General features: G+C 46.4%; 1 protein-coding gene across 1 annotated transcript in view; it reads right to left on the bottom strand.

The window, feature by feature from the left end:
• LOC134444385 (NACHT, LRR and PYD domains-containing protein 14-like) overlaps positions 1 to 21,816 on the bottom strand; it is a 72,719-nt gene that overhangs the window by 37,154 nt on the left and 13,749 nt on the right. The window contains exons 5-7 of the mRNA XM_063193717.1: positions 12,499 to 12,672; positions 4,975 to 5,148; positions 1,839 to 2,012 (exon numbers count right to left, since the gene is read on the bottom strand). Coding sequence (XP_063049787.1) covers positions 1,839 to 2,012; positions 4,975 to 5,148; positions 12,499 to 12,672 — 522 coding nt within the window. The remainder of the gene's footprint in view (positions 1 to 1,838; positions 2,013 to 4,974; positions 5,149 to 12,498; positions 12,673 to 21,816) is intronic.

The raw sequence follows: 21,816 nt of genomic DNA, 5'->3' as shown, positions 1-21,816 counted from the left end.
CTGCCTTTGGTGATAGTTATATACTATCTCTATAGCAATATATTTTTCTCTCTTCTCTTTCTTTAACCTACTCTTTAGCACACTGAATGACAGTTGTGTATGATAATGTGCTATATATTGATTGAATATGGGGCCCACCTAGATAATCATGCATATGGGTTCCGTTGTTACGCCACTGCCTGCATACATCATCGATTATTAATTAATAATTTAAAAGGGGCCTCGGAATTGTTTCTTGCCCAGGGCCTCAGATTTCCTAAAACCGCCCCTGTGTGTGTGACCGAGTGCACAGACTAAAGTGCTGTCTGAGCAGCAATGCACCGTATTGCACTGTGCACCTTATGTCAGATGTGTAAAGCTGACATGACATGCAAGTGGCAACATATTCACACATGTGTGTATCCTGCAGCAAGTACAGTATACCCCGGGCCATAGAGGGATGGGAGACAATGAGAGACAAGAAGCCAAGTGTACACACACACACACACACACACACACACATGACTAAACACAAGCACACTGGAATGGACACACACACATCAGCTGCTGCTCACACACACACACACACACACACACACACACACACACACACACACACACACACACACACACACACACACACACACACACACACACACACACACACACACACACACACACACACACACACTAAGCCTTTGACTTCGATATTCGATATTCGAATATAATTCGAATGTTAAGAAAATTCGAGACATTCGAACGAATATTAATTGGCCATTAATATTCGAATCTGACATGGGTATTGCTTTTTTGGGTATTTCATTGTTATTGATTAAAATTATTTCCTTGTAAACATCACAATTCACAGTCTCAATTTATTTTTTCCATGGCTGGTTAATCACTACAGCTGTGTTGAGGAGAGTCGCGTGCGTGGCTCATCTCTCTGTGTTCCGTAGCAGTAGACTTGCGGCAGGCAGTCTCCCCCAGAGTCCGCATAATAAGCAGATGAGTGCTGCAGAGTTCCATTCAAGTGAATGGCTACAGTTAATAAACAAAGCATCATCACATTACTTTCTGGAGTTGTTGACGAGTTTCTGGAATTATGTGATTCAACCCACAAGTACCTGTGATTACGCCAAGAGTAAGATAATAACTTCTTGTTTTTTTGGATTTTGACCAAATTACCTTCGTTGGTCATGGTGTCAGATCAGGCAGACTCCAGGTGATGATTTTGTTAGCATGCTTTTAGCATGTTTTTAGCGCACTGCTAGTTTGTGTAATGTTCGTTTTTAGACAAGAGCAGTCATCTTACCTGGACCTACAAACACACTACCTAAATGTCCGTCATTAGTGATAGAAAATAAATACATATTTGTTGATATTGGTGCTGTGTGCTCAATTCTCATGATTCCCATATGATCCAATTCGAATTTTAACTTGGGCTAAAACATGGCTGCTAGCTTTGCCATGTTTTAATCTGCATTCACACCTCTAAGTACCGTCTTCTTAATAAGTGCTGAACGATCGCTAAACAATAATGGCTGGTTGAATGCATGTTGTTAATGGGCCATTAGGCTACATCTCTGGTTGGAATAGACTTTTACTAGTCACTGATAGGGGGAAATAACAACTTCAGCTTGATATCAGGTCTAACTGGGGAGATTTTAATGGTAAAAAATATGGATAAATATTCGAATATATTCGAATATCGTTTTTAATTTAGAAACGAACTTCGACTATGATTTTTGGGCACAAGTCAAAGCCCTAACACACACACACATTCCATCTTATTGTTTCCATGATGAACTATAATAGTGTTTAGCGTGCTTCCTCACACACTCTTTGGTGTCATTACTTACGCCAGTTTCTGTAGTTTACAGCTTGGCATCCTGAGTAGAGCAGAGATCTGCTTCACTCCCGAGTCTCCAAGTTTATTAATATCCAGATGCAGCTCTGTCAGATGTGAGGGGTTTGAAATCAGCGCTGAACTCAGAGCAGCACAGCCCTCTTCTGTAATACTGCAGTCCCGAAGCCTGGAGAGAGGGATAGAGAGAGGGAGAGATAAAGAAGAGGAGGTAGAAGGGTAAATAATGAGAGACAGAGAGAGCAGGACACTGTTTTGGCACCTTCTGTTACTTAGACCAGGAGGTTTCAACTGGTTCTGGCCCAGGGACCACCATTCAGACTAAGCAGTGGTCTACTGTGTGTATGTACACATTCCAGTGAGGGGAGTCCCTCCGACACCAAAGAGTTAACATCTGGTTCTGGCCCAGGGGGTGGATACTGAGAGGTAGTCTGTGGCCCAATGTGTTTGTCTCCATGTTACAGAGGGGGGAGTCCCTTCTACACCTTAGCAAAGAGTTAACATGAGGGTCACTGAATAGGAAAAGTCCCCCCCCCCCCACACACACATGAGGGTCACTGAATAGGAAAAGGTCCCCACACATGAGGGTCACTGAATAGGAAAAGGTCCCCCACACATGAGGGTCACTGAATAGGAAAAGGTCCCCACACATGAGGGTCACTGAATAGGAAAAGGTCCCCACACATGTCAAGTCAAGTCAAGTAGGTTTTATTGTCAATTTCTTTACATGCACTGGTCATACAAAGAATTTGAAATTACATTTCTTGCTTTCCCATACAGACATAGACTAATCTAGGTAAGGACATAGACAGTATAGACATAGACAGTACTTATACATGGACTTAAGACAGTATGGACATAGACAGTGCTCATACAGACATTTAAAGTGCAAGACTGGACAACAGAAGACTTGTAGAGGACATACATTAAGAGGTATTTGTTGTGCTTTTGTGCTTTTCCTAAAAAAAGTCCTTTATAGCGTTCTGACATGGTAATAGTAGCATTTTGAAGAAAATAAATATTAAAAAAGGTCTGTCAAGTACACCAGCAGCAGTGTGTGTGTGTGTGTGTGTGTATGTGTGTGTATGTGTTTAGTGCAGGTAGAAGGTGTGGTGTGCGTCTTGTGTGTGTGTTCGTGTGTCTGTGTGTGTGTGTGTGTGTGTGTCAGTGTGTGTATGTTTGGGTTTAGTGCAGAAAGTGCAGTGTGCTTGTGTGTGTGTGTGTGTGTGTGTGTGTGTGTGTGTGTGTGTGTGTGTGTGGTGTGTGTGTGTGTGTGTGTGTGTGTGTGTGTGTTGTGTGTGTGTGTGTGTGTGTGTGTGTGTGTGTGTGTGTGTGTGTGTGTGTGTGTGTGTGTGTGCATGTTTTGAGTTAGTGCAGGTTGAAAGTTCAGTCACAAGTATAGTAGTGCAGGTGGAATGTTCAGTCGCAGATATGGTGGTGGGGGATGGGGGGGGTTGTCAGTGGCCTTGCTGGCTAGAGGCTGACAGTGGAGGGAGAGTGGGTTGAGTGTTCAGCATCTTGATCGCTTGGTGCATTGTGCTGCTCGCCAGCCTGGTGGTACGGGAACGGAGGCGCCTGTACCTCTTTCCAGAGGGCAGGAGGCTGAACAGTTTGTGTGCAGGGTGGCTTGTGTCTTTGATGATCATCAGTGCTTTCCGGGTGAGGCGTGTGGTGTAAATGTCCTGCAGGGAGGGGAGTGGTACTCCAATGATCTTCTTCGCGGTGTTCACAACACGCTGGAGTGTCTTCCTGTTTTTCTCCGTGCAGCTTCCTCCCCACACTGTGATGCAGTTGGACACGACGCTCTCTATGGTTCCTCTGTAGAATGTTGTCATGATGGAGGGTGTAGCACTTGCCTTCTTTAGTTTGCGCCATGTTTGTGTCATGAGGGTCACTGAATAGGAAAAGGTCCCCACACATGAGGGTCACTGAATAGGAAAAGGTCCCCACACATGAGGGTCACTGAATAGGAAAAGGTCCCCACACATGAGGGTCACTGAATAGGAAAAGGTCCCCACACATGAGGGTCACTGAATAGGAAAAGGTCCCCCACACATGAGGGTCACTGAATAGGAAAAGGTCCCCCACACATGAGGGTCACTGAATAGGAAAAGGTCCCCCACAGGCACCACCCCCTACTACCAGTTTAACAGATGAGGAGCCCCCACCTCCAAATAAATGGCTAATACACTGGAGTAGCAAACTGTCAAATGATATCTTCTGATGAGTCACTAGAATTACCTGTGATATCAAGGAATATATATTATATATCAACTTAAACTCACCCTCTGCAGTTTGGGTGAGTTTGCAGGGTGCCTGTGGCATGGCTGTCTCAATATCTACACGGTAATTTAAACAAATGCTGTTTAAGTCCCCTCACATTGTTAATGTTTTTCACCTCAGAGTACCAACAATCAACACAAATGTGAATACCGGTAAGTCTCCAGCAGCACGTGAAGTCAGTTCTTCTCATGAAATTTTATCCCCATGATACTCATTCTACTCCATAAAAAGTTCCATGTGGGGCATTCTGACAGCAGAGTGTGAAAGTGGTCTGGAGAGTCACCATTCACTTACTAATGACTCATTATAGCATCAGCTGACTCGGGACAGTCATTACTTACCTTTTAATCCTGAGACCCTTTAAGGACATTCGTTCCTTTAAGGACATATGCTATGAAAAAAATACTGGTATGGAAGGATGTAATACCCACCAAGTACTAAAACATTCATTGGTATGTTGAGCTGGATCTGGCAACACACACACACACACACACACACACACACACACACACACACACACACACACACACACACACACACACACACACACACACACAACACACACACACACACACACACCACACACACACACACGCACACACACGCACACACACGCACACACACACACACACACACACACACACACACACACACACACACACATACGCACACACACACGCACACACACACACACACACACACACACACACACACACACACACACACACACACACACACACACACACACACACACACACACACACACACATTCCATCTTATTGTTTCCATGATGAACTATAATAGTGTTTAATGTGCTTCCTCACACACTCTTTGATGTCATTACTTACGCCAGTGTCTGTAGCTTACAGTCTGGATTCCTGAGTAGAGCAGAGATCTGCTTCACTCCAGAGTCTCCAAGTTCATTATTACTCACAAACAGATATGTCAGATGTGAGGGGTTTGAAATCAGCGCTGAAGTCAGAGCAGCACAGCCCTCTTCTGTAATACTGCAGGACTCAAGCCTGGAGAGAGGGATAGAGAGGGAGAGATAAAGAAGAGGAGGTAGAAGGGTAAATAATGAGAGACAGAGAGAGCAGGACATTGTTTTGGCACCTTCTGTTACTTAGACCAGGAGGTTTCAACTGGTTCTGACCCAGGGACCACCATTCAGACTAAGCAGTGGTCTACTGTGTGTATGTACACATTCCAGTGAGGGGAGTCCCTCCGACACCAAAGAGTTAACAGCTGGTTCTGGCCCAGGGGGTGGAGACTGAGAGGTAGTCTGTGGCCCACTGTGTTTGTGTCCATGTTACAGAGGGCGGAGTCCCTTCTACACCTTAGAAGAGAGTTAACATGAGGGTCACTGAATAGGAAAAGGTCCCCACACATGAGGGTCACTGAATAGGAAAAGGTCCCCACACATGAGGGTCACTGAATAGGAAAAGGTCCCCACACATGAGGGTCACTGAAAAGGTCCCACACATGTCATGAGGGTCACTGAATAGGAAAATGTCTCCCACACCCTGTGCTGCCATGAGCATCTATGTTCATGTATGTGAGCAGGTTGTCTCCTGTTCTACAGTCTATGATCACTTGCTTCATTGGACAGGGTGTGTACCATATGTTACCTGCCTAACTGAAAATGTCATGAGCCATCTCACTCCACCAGTTCACCACCTTAATTGGTTTCAATTATCTGCCACAGTGCTGCTCACCACTCTCTACTCACCCAAACTAGCTCCACCTGTCTCTGCCCTGCTCCCCTCTGATTACTCTGCCAGCTGCACTACATTACCCACTAACCTCTCCCAGTATTTAAAGCCTTGTCTTTCAGCTCTACTTTGTCAGATCGTCTGCAAAGCTCACACCCTGAACCTGTTTGCTCGCAATTCTACCTGACTACTCCTTTGTGACCCCGGACCCGCCTGTACCCTGACAATTCTTCTTCCCCGGAAAACAAGACCTGCCTTCTGCCTTCTCGACTCCCGACTACTCTTCCACCCCGGTAATTCTGACCAGCCTTCTGACTTTTCACAACGATTTTGGATTTCTCTTGAACTGTACTTCTGCCTTGTTTCATCGTGCTGTTGTGTTTGTGTTCCCCCCCCCCCAACCAGGACTACTGGACCACCCACCACCGGCTCCGTTGGACTCTTCACTGCCACTGGGGGGGACACGCACACAGCACGTTGGACGGACCACTGGGACCCCTGTAACCCTGGTAACCTCCTTCAGCACTGAAACCCCTGGAACCCTCACTCACTCCCAACTCCCCTTTCCCTAACTTCAATAAATCTCCTTGTGTGACGCAATTGTGGTCCTCTGGTCGTCTGTCTGATCCGTGACAGTACGATCTGACCAACCATGGACCCAGCGCACACTTCTGCCACCATGGAAACCGACGAACCTGAGCAACCCACTGCCATGCAACGTCTGGAACACAATGAGAGAGAGGTGAACCGCATGAACGGCGACATTGTCTCCCTCCTTTAGGTCGGCCACCAACAGCATCAACAGTTCCAGCAGCAGTTCCAGCAGCAACAGCAACAGGTCCAGTATCAGCAACAACAACTCCTCACCAACCTTACCCCAGCCTCTCTGCCCGCCGGCCCAGCTCCAGCCACTCTGCCCGCCGGCCCAGCTCCAGCCACTCTGCCCACCGGTCCAGCTCCAGCCACTCTGCCCACCAATCCAGCCCCCGACTCATCTGCACCGGTCACTGCAGCTGCTGCCAATGCACCAGAGCCCAAGATTGGAAACCCAGAGCGGTTCAACGGTGATCCAACCCAGGTCCGGCCGTTCCTGGTCAGCTGCCGACTTCAATTCTCCTTGCAGCCAAGAACCTTCGCCACTGAAGGGGCTAAAGTCGGATATGCCATTACTCACCTGACTGGCCGAGCTCGACTCTGGGGAACGGCAGAGTTCGAACGTCAAACCCCGGCATGTGCAACCTTTGACCTGTTTGCTGAGGAGATGCTGAAGGTATATGACCTGGATTCACCAAGCGCAGAGGCATCCCGTGAATTGTTCACCATTCGTCAAGGCAGACGTACAGTCGCCGACAATTCGATTGACTTCAGAACCTTGGCCAGACGGAGTTCTTGGAACACACCATCCTTGGTGGACGCGTTCTTCCACAGCTTGGCTGACTATATCAAGGACGAGTTGGTCTCCCATGAACTGCCTTCCACCCTTGATGAAGCCATCGCACTGGCTGTCCGGATCGACAGGAGAATACAGACTCGCCGTCGTGAGAGGGGGCGCCAAAATCCACCAACCACCGGCATTCACAGAACTTCGACTGGGCCCTTGCCATCTCCTGCTTCTCAACCAAGCCAGCTTGACCAGTCTGAGCCTATGGAAATTGGACGAGCCTCTCTCTCTCCTGCCGAGCGCCAGCGCCGCTTCTCCTCAAACCTCTGTCTCTACTGTGGAGGTGAGAGACATCGTGTTGCAACCTGCCCTTTAAAAGCCGAAGCTCATCGGACATAGGGGGAGTCCGGTTGAGCTCAATGACTGTCCAGTCCTCCGACCGCAAACCTCTGCTTCAAGTTCACCTCCGTCTCTCTGACTCCTCTCACACCCTGGCTGCTCTGGTGGATTCGGGCGCTGAAGCCAACATCATGGACATCAAGCTGGCTCACCAACTGGGACTGGAGAACCTCCGCTTGACACCCCCTATTCCTGCCCGGGCACTGGACGGACACTTACTTGGATCGGTCACTCATGTCACAGCCCCTGTCTTGATGAGCCTGTCTGGAAACCATCAAGAAGCCATCCAGTTTCACCTGCTCCACTCTCCAGGCCAACCCCTCATCCTGGGTTACCCATGGCTCCGCCGGCACAATCCTCAGCTCGACTGGGTGACCGGGGTGATCAGGGAGTGGGGAGAGGACTGCCATCGAACCTGCCTACTTGCTGCTGCACTACCCCCTCGACCAGTACCAACCAACTCCGCTCCTGACCTCTCCAGTGTCCCAGAGTGCTACCATGGTCTCAGAGAAGTGTTTAATAAAGCCAGGGCCACATCTCTGCCCCCTCACCGACCGTACGACTGTGCCATCGACCTCCTCCCTGGAACAGCTCCTCCCAGAGGCCGCCTCTATTCTTTGTCTGCCCCTGAAAGACAGTCCATGGAGGACTACATCAATGACTGTCTCTCTGCAGGGTTAATCCGCCCGTCTTCTTCTCCTGCTGGTGCTGGCTTTTTCTTTGTGGGGAAGAAAGACGGATCTCTTCGCCCCTGCATCGATTACAGGGGACTCAACGACATCACGGTAAAGAACCGTTACCCTCTGCCTTTGCTCTCCTCTGCCTTTGAATTGCTCCAGGGAGCCACTGTCTTTACAAAGTTGGATCTCAGAAACGCTTACCACTTAGTGCGGATCCGGGAGGGGGATGAATGGAAAACTGCCTTCAACACACCAACAGGCCATTACGAGTATCTAGTTATGCCTTTTGGCCTCACCAATGCTCCTGCTGTGTTCCAGGCCCTTGTGAATGACGTGCTACGGGACATGTTAAACAAATTTGTCTTCATTTACCTTGATGACATTTTAATATTCTCCAGAAACCTGTCTGAACACACCCGCCATGTCCAGCAAGTCCTTCATAGACTCCTGGAGAATTCCCTTTATGTGAAGGCGGAAAAATGTGAGTTTCACGTCAAGACAGTGGCCTTCCTGGGGTACATCGTGGCTGAAGGAAGTATTCAAATGGATCCAGCCAAAGTATCAGCAGTCACTTCATGGCCAGTCCCAGAGAACAGAAAGAAGCTGCAACAGTTCCTGGGGTTTGCCAACTTTTATAGAAAGTTTGTCCGCAATTACAGTACCGTTGCTGCTCCTCTCACTGCTCTAACCAGCACCAAGCAACCCTTCACCTGGACCCCAGCAGCTGACAAAGCCTTCAGCATCCTCAAGGCTAGGTTCACCTCCGCTCCCATCCTCCAGATGCCCGATGTGGACCGCCAATTCATTGTGGAGGTAGACGCCTCTGATGTGGGAGTCGGGGCTGTAATTTCTCAGTGGGCTGCGGAGGATAAGAAGCTCCATCCCTGTGCCTTTTTCTCACGTCGGTTGTCCCCCTCAGAGTGCAACTACGACATAGGGAACCGAGAGCTGCTAGCTGTAAAGCTTGCCCTTGAAGAATGGCGTCACTGGCTGGAGGGGTCCACCGTTCCATTCCTCGTTTGGACTGATCATAAAAACTTGGAGTACATCCGCACAGCCAAACGGTTGAACTCAAGGCAGTCCCGCTGGGCCCTGTTCTTCACAAGGTTTAACTTTACTCTGTCATACCGGCCTGGATCACGTAACACCAAGCCAGACGCCCTCTCCCGCCAATTCCAGAAGGATGACACCCCCTCCAAGGATCCTGTGTCAATTCTGCCCAGCCCCTGCATCGTAGCAGTTCTGACCTGGGATATCGAAGAACAGGTGCTGAAAGCTCTCCGTAACCAGCCAGGTCCCAGCGCTTGCCCAGCTGACCGCCTCTTTGTCCCCAAAAACCTGAGGTCCCAGGTCATTCAGTGGGGCCACGACTCCCGTCTAGCTTGTCACCCTGGCGCTAACCGTACTTACGACCTGCTCGACCAGAGGTTCTGGTGGCCCTCTCTGAGAAAGGATGTACGAGAATTTGTCCAGGCCTGTCCCACCTGCAGCCAAAACAAGTCGTCCTGCCAGCCCCCAGCCGGATTGCTGCAGCCTCTGCCTGTGCCCACACGCCCCTGGTCCCACATCTCCCTTGACTTTGTCACTGGGCTACCCCCTTCCAGTGGCATGACGGTCATTCTAACCATAGTTGACCGCTTCAGCAAAATGGCACACTTCGTTTCCCTTCCCAAGCTCCCAACCGCCAAGGAGACCGCCCAGGTGGTCCTGGAACACGTCTTCCGTATCCACGGGCTGCCCAAGGATGTAGTTTCTGACCGTGGCCCACAATTTTCCTCTGCCTTTTGGAAGGAGTTCTGCCACCTGCTGGGAGCCACGGTCAGTCTGACCTCCGGATTCCATCCCCAATCCAATGGGCAGTCAGAGCGCACAAATCAGGAGCTCGAGAAGGCACTGCGATGCATGTCATCCCGCAACCCCCATTCCTGGTCGCAGCAGTTGACATGGGTGGAGTATGCACATAATTCTCTGACCTGCTCTGCCATCGGTATGTCCCCCTTCCAATGTGTCTATGGATACCAGCCTCCTCTATTCGCCAGCCAGGAAGGGGAGGTTACCTGCCCATCTGCACTTGCCTTTGCCCGCCGATGTCGACGCACCTGGTCACAAGCCCGTGCCACACTCCTCAAGTCCATTGCCAGGTACACGGCTGGAGCCAACCGCCGGAGAAGTCCTGCTCCCACCTACCGTGTGGGCCAAAGGGTGTGGTTATCATCCAAGGACCTCCCACTTAGGGTGGAGTCACGTAAGCTGGCACCTCGGTTCCTAGGCCCATTCCCTATCGAGAAGGTGATCAGTCCGACTGCTGTCCGGCTCCAATTGCCTAATTCCATGAGGGTGCACCCCACTTTCCATGTGTCTAAGATCAAGCCCATTCACGTGAGTCCTCTGGTCCCTGCTGCACCTCCTCCTCCTCCTCCAAGGCTCGTCAATGGTGGCCCAGTGTACACCGTCCGCCGCCTGCTTCGGTCCAGGAGAAGGGGTAGGGGTCTCCAGTACCTCGTCGACTGGGAGGGCTATGGACCTGAGGAGAGGACCTGGGTGCCGTCTGGTCGAATTGTGGATCGGACTCTCATCACCGCCTTCCACCGGCTACATCCTGATCAACCTGCAATCCGGAGGGGGCGCCCCAGAGGGGCTCCTAACCGTCCTGCCCACCTGACTTCTCATCCTGTGCCTAGCCCTGACCCTGTTCCAGTGCCCGTGACCCGTAGGGGTCGCCTCCGGGGGGACCCTGACCGTCTTGCCCGCTCTGCCTCCTGTCCTGCGCCTGGCCCTGTCTCGGACCCTGTCCCAGACCCTGTCCCGTTCCCTGATCATGGCTCTCCGCCTTCCTCCGAAGATCTGGACGTTCACTTGGACCATTCTGAGGAGTTCTAGCCCGCCGCCTGCTCCCCTCCTCCCGCCCAGCGCGGTGTTGCTCTTGGGACTTCTGGGGCCGTCCCTTGGGGGGGGGGTTCTGTCATGAGCCATCTCACTCCACCAGTTCACCACCTTAATTGGTTTCAATTATCTGCCACAGTGCTGCTCACCACTCTCTACTCACCCAAACTAGCTCCACCTGTCTCTGCCCTGCTCCCCTCTGATTACTCTGCCAGCTGCACTACATTACCCACTAACCTCTCCCAGTATTTAAAGCCTTGTCTTTCAGCTCTACTTTGTCAGATCGTCTGCAAAGCTCACACCCTGAACCTGTTTGCTCGCAATTCTACCTGACTACTCCTTTGTGACCCCGGACCCGCCTGTACCCTGACAATTCTTCTTCCCCGGAAAACAAGACCTGCCTTCTGCCTTCTCGACTCCCGACTACTCTTCCACCCCGGTAATTCTGACCAGCCTTCTGACTTTTCACAACGATTTTGGATTTCTCTTGAACTGTACTTCTGCCTTGTTTCATCGTGCTGTTGTGTTTGTGTTCCCCCCCCCCCAACCAGGACTACTGGACCACCCACCACCGGCTCCGTTGGACTCTTCACTGCCACTGGGGGGGGACACGCACACAGCACGTTGGACGGACCACTGGGACCCCTGTAACCCTGGTAACCTCCTTCAGCACTGAAACCCCTGGAACCCTCACTCCCTCCCAACTCCCCTTTCCCTAACTTCAATAAATCTCCTTGTGTGACGCAATTGTGGTCCTCTGGTCGTCTGTCTGATCCGTGACAGAAAAGGAAGTATGAGGTGAAAAATAACCAACCAGGCACCACCCCCTACTACCAGTTTAACAGATGAGGAACCCCCACCTCCAAATAAATGGCCAAGAGTTTCTATGATGACTCCAATTGGGTTAAGTCTGCTGCAGCACACACACACACACACACACACACACACACACACACACACACACACACACACACACACACACACACACACACACACACACACACACACACACACACACCCTTTTATAAGGTCAGGCTTCGATCGGGTTCCTATACTCTCTCACACACACACACACACACACACACACACACACACACACACACACACACACACACACACACACACACACACACACACACACACACACACACACACACACACACACACACACACACACACACACACACACACACACACACACACACACATTCTGCATAACTGTAATCAACACACTAAAAGTAGAATTTCTAGTGTTTCCATGGTGACTATAACAGTGTTTAGTCTGATGCATCACATACTCTTTGTCTCTTTGCTTACCACAGCTGCTGTAGTTTACAATCTGGCATCCTGAGTAGAGTAGAGAGCTGCTTCACTCCTGTGTCTTCTAGTTTATTACGTATCAGATCCAGAAATCCCAGGTGTGATGGGTTTGTTGCCAGAGCTGAAGTCAGAGCAGCACATCCCTCTTCTGTAATACTGCAGTCATTAAGCCTGGAAGGGGGGGATGTGTCGTCAGAGATTCAGAGACAGAGAAAGGACACTGGACATTTTGGACTCAAGACTCAAGGACATCAAGAAACACAGTAAAAACACCCTCAAGCACACACACGCACGCACACACACACACACAGACACAGACACAGACACAGACACAGACACAGACACACGCACACGCACACGCACACACACACACACACACACACACACACACACACACACACACAATCTGCATAACTGCAATCAAGTCACATGACACATGATTATGGTGACTATAACAGTAGTGATGCACCACCTATCTCTGTCTCTTTGCTCACCACAGTCCCTGTAGTTTACAGTCTGGATTCCTGAGTAGAGTAGAGATCTGCTTCACTCCAGAGTCTCCAAGTTCATTATTATCCAGATAAAGACATATCATGTGTGAGGGGTTTAATGCCAGAGATGAGGTCAGAGCAGCACAGCCCTCTTCTGTTATACTGCAGGACTGAAGCCCGGGTGTGTGAGTGTGTATGTGTGTGGGGTGGGGGTAGAGAGAATGATTGACAGAGAGAGAGCAACATAAAATATAAATAGTTCACAACATTCACACAAATACACTGCTGTGGTACCGTAACAACCAATGCACAATAACATACAGATTTGATTAATTTTATTTTATTTGGATCAAGACGAGCAAAAAGTACCAAATAGTATGCAAGAGGATAACATTACGGAGGATTACTGTTGTAACGCTGTAATAAAACAACAACTAAATAAGTTGGGTTAAAATAGTTCATCAATGTAGTCCATAAAAACTCATAACTAGAGAAATATTAGGTTTTAAAAAAAGGAATAAATTTTGTGCATCTAAAAATGTGGTAAAACCAAGAGTCACACTTTGGTTAACAGAAAGGAACTATGGGTAGTGTAGTGCTGTTTCTAACATTTAGTAGAAATGTTTAAACTAATGCTTGTAACTACAATGTAAACATGTCATTGGAGAAGTGAGATGTAAATGTAAGCTCATTGTTTGAATAATGTGTTTCATGCAAACGTAGTATAATTTCATTTGATATTTCCGAATGTATGATGACTTGAGAGTTGAAGGGTCATCGTGAGGGGAGTTGGGAAAAGGACATTGCGAAGCGAGGAAGCTCTCTTTTCCCCTCGGAACAAGCACTGGAACAAGGGGCAACGAAAATGAGTATTGTGACAAACTTAAGTTGTATTATGTAGCAGTTGTCGAAGTTTCGGTTCTGGTTTAGGTAATGGGTGTGTGAACTTTGCTTCATAGACTTTGTGAACACCCAAGTTTACGCTCCTGAATCTGAGTAAATCCGACGGCGAGTTCGAGCACGGAATGCTAAGCTTTGGGAGGGGAGAACCGCGTTACGCCGACAAAGACTGTGAGAACATCGGCTCGCGCTTGCATTCGCAAGGTTTAGAAGGACGACACAAGCCATCCAGCGTCATGGGAACATCGCCAGCTAAGTGACTGCACTTCGCGTGAACATTTGGATACAAGGTATAGCTTAATTGTCGGCTCCCTCGTGAGTGAAGGGGCTGTTGTTGGCCACTACGAACACAAGCCACGCATCAGGCCTGCAACGTTGCCACGTTAGAACTAACTTTGGTTCAGTTAATATGCCAGCTGGGACTGGGGTGTGTGTGTGAATGTGCGTGTGTGTGTGGGCCCACAACATTTTATGTGTAAAGGTGACTGTAGTGGCCGTTTGTCAAACAAAATCAAATTAAACTTAAATCAAACGGAACACTTCAGGCACCATGGGCAGGTAATGTACGCAGGCAAGACAAAGTCCAATTTCCAGGCAAAGTTCTTGAGTTGATGGTGGTTTATTTTATTCCAGTTGAGCAAACACATGGCATCTCTCGCTCTGGTAAAAAACCATATGCCCATCACCCAGGTGCCTACACAGATCACCACCTACTTCCTACCTATATACAGGTGTACCTGTGCCCACTATCGCCCCCAAGTGTTCAAATGATATATCGGTAAATAAATCAAAGAAAAATGACTAAAGCTATAAAGCAAAGCAAATAACTAAACAAGTAGAATTATCATTTATTATTAAAATTACCACATTACTAAAATACTAATAACTAATCATACAAAACAATAAACAAATTAACCATTAACTTTAACATTACTTAAAAAGAATAGTATAGCTCCAACATTCCGGCCCCTAATTGGGCATTATCACAATTACTGAATTATGAAAAGAGGAGCTATACAATAAGCACTAACTAACTACATCAAGCACAAATGTCTTCTTGCTGCACCTACAAAGAAAAGAGATGTTAATCAGAGAGAGAGAGAGAGAGAGAGAGAGAGAGAGAGAGAGAGAGAGAGAGAGAGAGAGAGAGAGAGAGAGAGAGAGAGAGAGAGAGAGAGAGAGAGAGAGAGAGAGAGAGAGAGAGAGACCAAATGGCCAAGTCAGTCCACTCCAGCCTCCAGCAGCAGGCACAGCTTCGTCACAGGCCTCTCCAGGACACTGGTCTTCATTTTGAAGCGCACGGAGCGTGCATGGCCCATCGCATCTGATCTCACTTCCAGGACTCTCCCCATCATCCAGCCTCCTCTCGATGCTGTACCATGTGCCACAAGAACAATGTCTCCAGGTACAAGGTTTCTTCTTTCTGTCCACTTCTGTCTCTGAGTGAATGGAGCTTCATCTGGCAACACCCTCTCAGCAGGCGAGTCTAGAAGTAAGGCAAGTCTTGTTCTAGGAGCTTTCCTCTGTTGAGTCTGGTCTCTCTTGATCTCCGGGTCAGCAGCAGGAATCAACTGAAGGCCATCATCCAATACATGCCACTTGTCCTGATCGACATCAGTTGGCTCTCTGACGACTGCAATTCTTTCCAATTTGGGTTGTAGCTCATTTTGCAGCTTGAGGTCTACTCCTGACATTTCAATCTGCTCCTCTGATGCTCTTTCGGTGAGGTCATGGTGATGCTGTTTTACAGGAACTCCTTGCAGGTGTTCAACAGAGATGTAATTTGCTGCTACAGAAGAATAGTCACGTTTGCTTCTGCAGCTGCCACCATTATAGACTAACCAACCAATCCGAGTTCGGGTGGCGTATGGGCCGTCATTCTGGCTGTTTATCACCTGCCAAGGCTCCAAGATTTTAGATGCATCAGTTCCTATCAACAGTTCAACATCTGCAAGAATGTCATGAAGTTTTACATCTTTAAGATAAGGCCATGGAGCAATGTCAGCTTGTCTGGGAATGTTAAGTGTAGACACAGGCATACACTTTTGAGTTAAAACATCAGGAAGCTCTATAAAATCTTCAGCATCCATGCCAGACACCTCCAGCCCTGACAGTATGTGAGCATCGACAACTTTCTGTTGGCCCATAGTTTTTAGAAGAATGTTTGTCTTCTCACCTCGCAGCTTCAGCTTTCTTGCCATGTTTTCTGTGCAGAACGTTCCAGAACTGCCAGGATCAAGGAACGCATATGTCTCTGTGGTCTTGTTGGTCAGTTTGCTTCTGACTTTCACAGCAACAATGGAAAAGGTGGAGTGTTCTACTCCGGCCCCGATATGGCTACATGTCTGAGAGGGCACATTTGAATCAGTTGAAGGGTTGACAGATGTACCTGTATTCTGTTTTTCTATGTGAAGGACTCCGGGGTGTTTCTTGTGACATACATGGCAATTCAAACGTCTCCGACAGTTTTTGCTTATATGGCCTATTCTGAGGCAACCGAAACAAATGCCCTTGTTCTTGATGAAGTTTATTTTGTCACTGTGTTCTTTGGCTTTAAACTCTGAGCACTGATTCAATGTGTGGTTGTTCTGCAGGCAAAAAAGGCAGCTATGAAAGGAGTTGGTGTTATTCATTGCATGTCCTGAAGGCTGCGCCATAGAGTCTTGGCTGACAGGAGTTACATTTGTGGCAAAACTGCTTTCCTTTCTCTCACTAAGCTGACTGCGGCTGGATGCCTTGGTGTGAGAAGAGGGGTAAGGATCTTGAATATTTCCAAAAACTGGATCTAATGCTATTTTGACTTGCTTCTCAATAAAATTCACAAGATCATTAAACATGGCTCTATATCCTCTTTTTTCCAACAGATCACATGCAACATTCCTCCATTTCTCTCTTAAATTGTAGGGAAGTTTCAGAATAATGCTCCGCATGTTAGACGGTATGTCCAATTCACTCAAGTACATCACTTGTTCCATCATGTTCGAACATCCTCTGAGAAATAAAGACAGTGCTTGCAATCCTTTCACATCCTCACGTTTTACTGGAGTCCAGTTCATTATTTTCTCCATGTAAGCAGATGCAATTTTGTGTTCATCCCCAAAGTGCTGTGCAAGAAGACTTTTGGCTCTTTGATAGCCTTGATCTGGGGGAAGATGTTGGCAGCTCTGCACAAGGTCCCTTGGAAGCCCCCTGGTGTACTGTTCAAGGAAGCGCAAACAGTCAATCGCATTATCCGTCTTCATTTCCACTCCATTTTCAAAGGCCCTAATAAATGACTGATATTGGAGAGGATCTCCATCAAAGACAGGGAGATTTCGTGCAGGCAGAGTTGATGATACACTCTGCTGAACTAACAATGCAGTGATTTCATTTTGTTTTTGCATAATGTTCACCACATCAATTTTGTTATTTCCAGTTTGAGTTTGGGAATTTAAATTGTTTCCTGTTTGATGTCCGAGGAGAGCAGTGCGTCTTACTTGTGGCGGCATTACATTAATTTGCGCAGCAGGTCTTTGCTTTGGTCTGACTACTGGTGCAGCAGGGAAGGCAAGAATATTTGCATGAGGAACAAAGTCGCTGGCTTGGGGATTTAGTCCGGTGGAGTTTTGGGCTTTACTCTTTTTCAAATAAGAGTTCATTCCATCTGATCGTTTTGAACCACACTGAGACGTTTTACTTTCTAATACCTCAAGCTTTGCTGTATTTGCTGCCAAGTCTGTCTCCAGCTCCAATTGTTCCTTTTCCCTGCGTATTTTTTCTGTTTCTCGTCGTAACCTTTCCTCTTGCACTTCAATTTCATGTTTCTTTTTCAGCAGCTCAGAGCGTTTCAAAAGAGCCATTCTCTCGGATTCCGCCTTTGCGCGCGCCTTGGATGAAGAAGTTGATGCGCCTGTTGCGCGTGATTTTGCAGTACTAGATTTTACACTCAACACATTTGAAATGCTGTCTTCGGGATTTATCCCATCATCAAGACAGTCTGTGTCATGAGGCTCTTTTGGCTGCGAGTATGGTTTGCCACTTTTAGACAGCCACTCCTTTATCTCCTCAGTAAATGCTCGACATGATGTGATTTTATCCTCAAAGTTTTTGATGTTGCTGTTAAGCGTTTGGTCATTCTCTGGTAGAGGCAATTCCATGAATGTCTCGTGTACTTTAAGCGCCTCCTCGTAGCACTGAATGAACAAGGCAAGCTGCGCGTTCACAGCATCTGATTTTCCACCTGACTCAATTAGGCCGCGGATTTTATCCATAAACCTTTTAGATTGCTTAATTTTTGCTGATCGATTTTCTTGACAAGTCTGTATGTAAAAGCATATTCCTTTAGGTGTTAATTTAATCGACCGTTTTGATTCAGGCCTTTCCAATCCGGATTTCGCTTCTGCGTCGGACATTTTGCTACAAACTTATAATTTTGAATAAAGTTCTGAATCTGAATGCGGCAATGGTGACGAGCAGAAAGTGCCGAATTTTATCGTAAGCAAGTCCTCTTCACCGACACAGGTTGTGAATGCACAGGGTTCTTATCATGCCTTTTTATGAATGAAGGTGGCCGGGCGCGTAAATACAAAGCGCGCAGCAGTCAAGGCAGCCAGTTTTAACTTTTTAAAAGTCCAAACAACTTTTCAATGAAATCATCTTCACCGTTTTCCTATACGGCTTTTAACTCTTCAGCAGTGCACATACCACGAGTTCTTTGTTCTGGGCAAGGCCTTCCTCCCTCACGCCAACAAACAATCCATGAAAGATGAACTCACAAATCCTTTTTCCATCGGATATTCCAATAATGTCCGAGATCCAGATCCAAGGAAAGTTTTCATTAATCCATAGGCGCAGACTTTTCCTTGAGCCAGTTGGGTAGGTTTTTTACTTGTGTAGTGGCCGTTTGTCAAACAAAATCAAATTAAACTTAAATCAAACGGAACACTTCAGGCACCATGGGCAGGTAATGTACGCAGGCAAGACAAAGTCCAATTTCCAGGCAAAGTTCTTGAGTTGATGGTGGTTTATTTTATTCCAGTTGAGCAAACACATGGCATCTCTCGCTCTGGTAAAAAACCATATGCCCATCACCCAGGTGCCTACACAGATCACCACCTACTTCCTACCTATATACAGGTGTACCTGTGCCCACTATCGCCCCCAAGTGTTCAAATGATATATCGGTAAATAAATCAAAGAAAAATGACTAAAGCTATAAAGCAAAGCAAATAACTAAACAAGTAGAATTATCATTTATTATTAAAATTACCACATTACTAAAATACTAATAACTAATCATACAAAACAATAAACAAATTAACCATTAACTTTAACATTACTTAAAAAGAATAGTATAGCTCCAACAGTGAATGTTAAGTTTAAGGTCTAAGTGACTAAGTTAACAGAGCTCTTGGTTCACTGTAGGCTAGTCAACCATTATGGGGGTTGATTAGTGTCAAAATTTATAACAAATTTAACGGTGACTTAATTTGATTTGTAACAGAACTGGTAAGGATTATTTGAGTTTAAAGGTATTCAAGGAATACATCTTTTGGGTTTATTATTATTTTGTATTATTATTAACTATAACTTTTGTTTGTTTTCAATTTAAGTACTATTTTCAAATTCACTATAAACCACTATAAATATAATACTGACTTGTGTGTTTAATGGTATATTTACTGAGGTGTAAGTGTTCATGTCTAGGAGCTTTATACAAGGGCACTTGGTAAAGGTAAATAGCGGTAGATATTTAATAGACACCTTAACAAAGGGAGGCAACAAACTTTAAATATTTATCCAGGCTATCACAGGAACCTGGGGTTCGTCCTTTTAGCACTTGATAACAGCCAGGGGGCGCTACACTGATTTACACACTCCTACCACTACAGTTATTAATAAAGCAGTCAACATTCAAGGACCCCTACCCATATTTCCATGCTACATACAGTAGGCCTATATGATAGCTGAAAGTGAAAATGTGCAAATCTCCCTTTGCAGTACCCCCTTTTCACAGTACTGTGTAGAAAGTGTGTGTGTGTGTGTGTATAGAAAGTGTGTGTGTTGTGTGTGTGTAGAAAGTGTGTGTGTTGTGTTGTGTGTAGAAAGTGTGCGTGTTGTGTTGTGTTGTGTTGTGTTGTGTTGTGTTGTGTTGTGTTGTGTTGTGTTGTGTTATGTGTAGAAAGTGTGTGTGTTGTGTTGTGTGTAGAAAGTGTGTGTGTTGTGTGTGTGTAGAAAGTGTGTGCGTTGTGTGTGTGTAGAAAGTGTGTGTGTTGTGTGTGTGTAGAAAGTGTGTGTGTTGTGTGTGTGTAGAGTGTGTGTATTGTGTGTGTGTAGAAAGTGTGTGTGTGTTGTATGTGTGTAGAAAGTGTGTGTGTTGTGTGTGTGTAGAAAGTGTGTGTGTTGTGTGTGTGTAGAAAGTGTGTCGTGTCGTGTGTGTCGTGTTTTGTGTGTGTGTGTGTGTGTGTGTGTGTGTGTGTGTGTGTGTGTGTGTGTGTGTGTGTGTGTGTGTGTGTGTGTGTGTGTGTGTGCATGTGTGTGTGTGTGTGTACTGCATGTACTGTATGATGTGAATACACCACTACACTCTATCGTCATACCATCTGAATGCTGGTTTCTGTTCATATGTCAAACATACAGGTATATAGAAAATATTTTCTTAATTACAGTATATCACGAAAGTGAATACACCCCTCACAGTTTTGCAGATTTTTGAGTATATCTTTTCATAGGAAAGCATTACAGAAATGTAACTTTGAAACAATGATTAGTGACCTTTTAACAACATATTTAAGCGCTTACATTTCTTGTTCACTCAGAAAAAAACAAAATACAGCCATTAATGTTTGAACATGTACTCACAAAAGTGAGTACACCCCAGATTAAAATCCGGTAGAGAAGGGGCTATGTTGGCTCGAATCGTCTCGAAATGAAAAGGGATGACAAGGGAGGTCATCAGTGTGCGTTTCAACCTTTCTTTGCATTGAACTTTTAAATTTTGAGTCTGCATCTGGCTTAAATAGATTGGTGTGAGATTTGAATGCAATCCTATGGAGAATATCATGATCTGCTTCAGTAGTCACAGTGCATGTTGACATGCATGTTTCTTTTAGGTGTATTTCAGATTGCCAATGTTGACAGCATTCATGCATACCCAAACCATGTCAGTCCCACTACCATGCTTGGCTTATGAGAGGATACACCTTTTTTGTAAAACTCACTTGTTTACCACCACACATGCTTGACACCATCTAAAGCAAATTTGTTTATCTTGGTCTCTTCAGATCACACAACATGGTTCCAGTGATTCATATCCTGCGTCTGTTCATCTCTCTTGAGACCAAGATAAACAAATTTGCTTTAGATGGTGTCAAGCATGTGTGGTGGTAAACAAGTGAGTTTTACAAAAAAGGTGTATCCTCTCATAAGCCAAGCATGGTAGTGGGACTGACATGGTTTGGGGATGCATGAATGCTGTCAACATTGGCAATCTGAAATACACCTAAAAGAAACATTCATGTCAACATGCACTGTGACTACTGAAGCAGATCATGATATTCTCCATAGGATTGCATTCAAATCTCACACCAATCTATTTAAGCCAGATGCAGACTCAAAATTTAAAAGTTCAATGCAAAGAAAGGTTGAAATGCACACTGATGACCTCCATTGTTATCCCTTTTCATTTCGTTTCATTCCGAGACGATTCGAGCCAACATATCCCCTTCTGTACCGGATTTTAATCTGGGGTGTACTCACTTTTGTGAGTACATGTTCAAACATTAATGGCTGTATTTTGTTTTTTTCTGAGTGAACAAGAAATTTAAGCGGTTAAATATGTTGTTAAAAGGTCACTAATCATTGTGTCAAAGTTACATTTCTGTAATGCTTTCCTATGAAAACATATACTCAAAAATCTGCAAAACTGTGAGGGGTGTATTCACTT

This window comes from Engraulis encrasicolus, unplaced genomic scaffold (assembly GCF_034702125.1).
Source record: "Engraulis encrasicolus isolate BLACKSEA-1 unplaced genomic scaffold, IST_EnEncr_1.0 scaffold_53_np1212, whole genome shotgun sequence".
Classification (NCBI taxonomy): Eukaryota; Metazoa; Chordata; class Actinopteri; order Clupeiformes; family Engraulidae; genus Engraulis; species Engraulis encrasicolus.
This window is presented reverse-complemented; position numbering and strand designations above follow the sequence as displayed.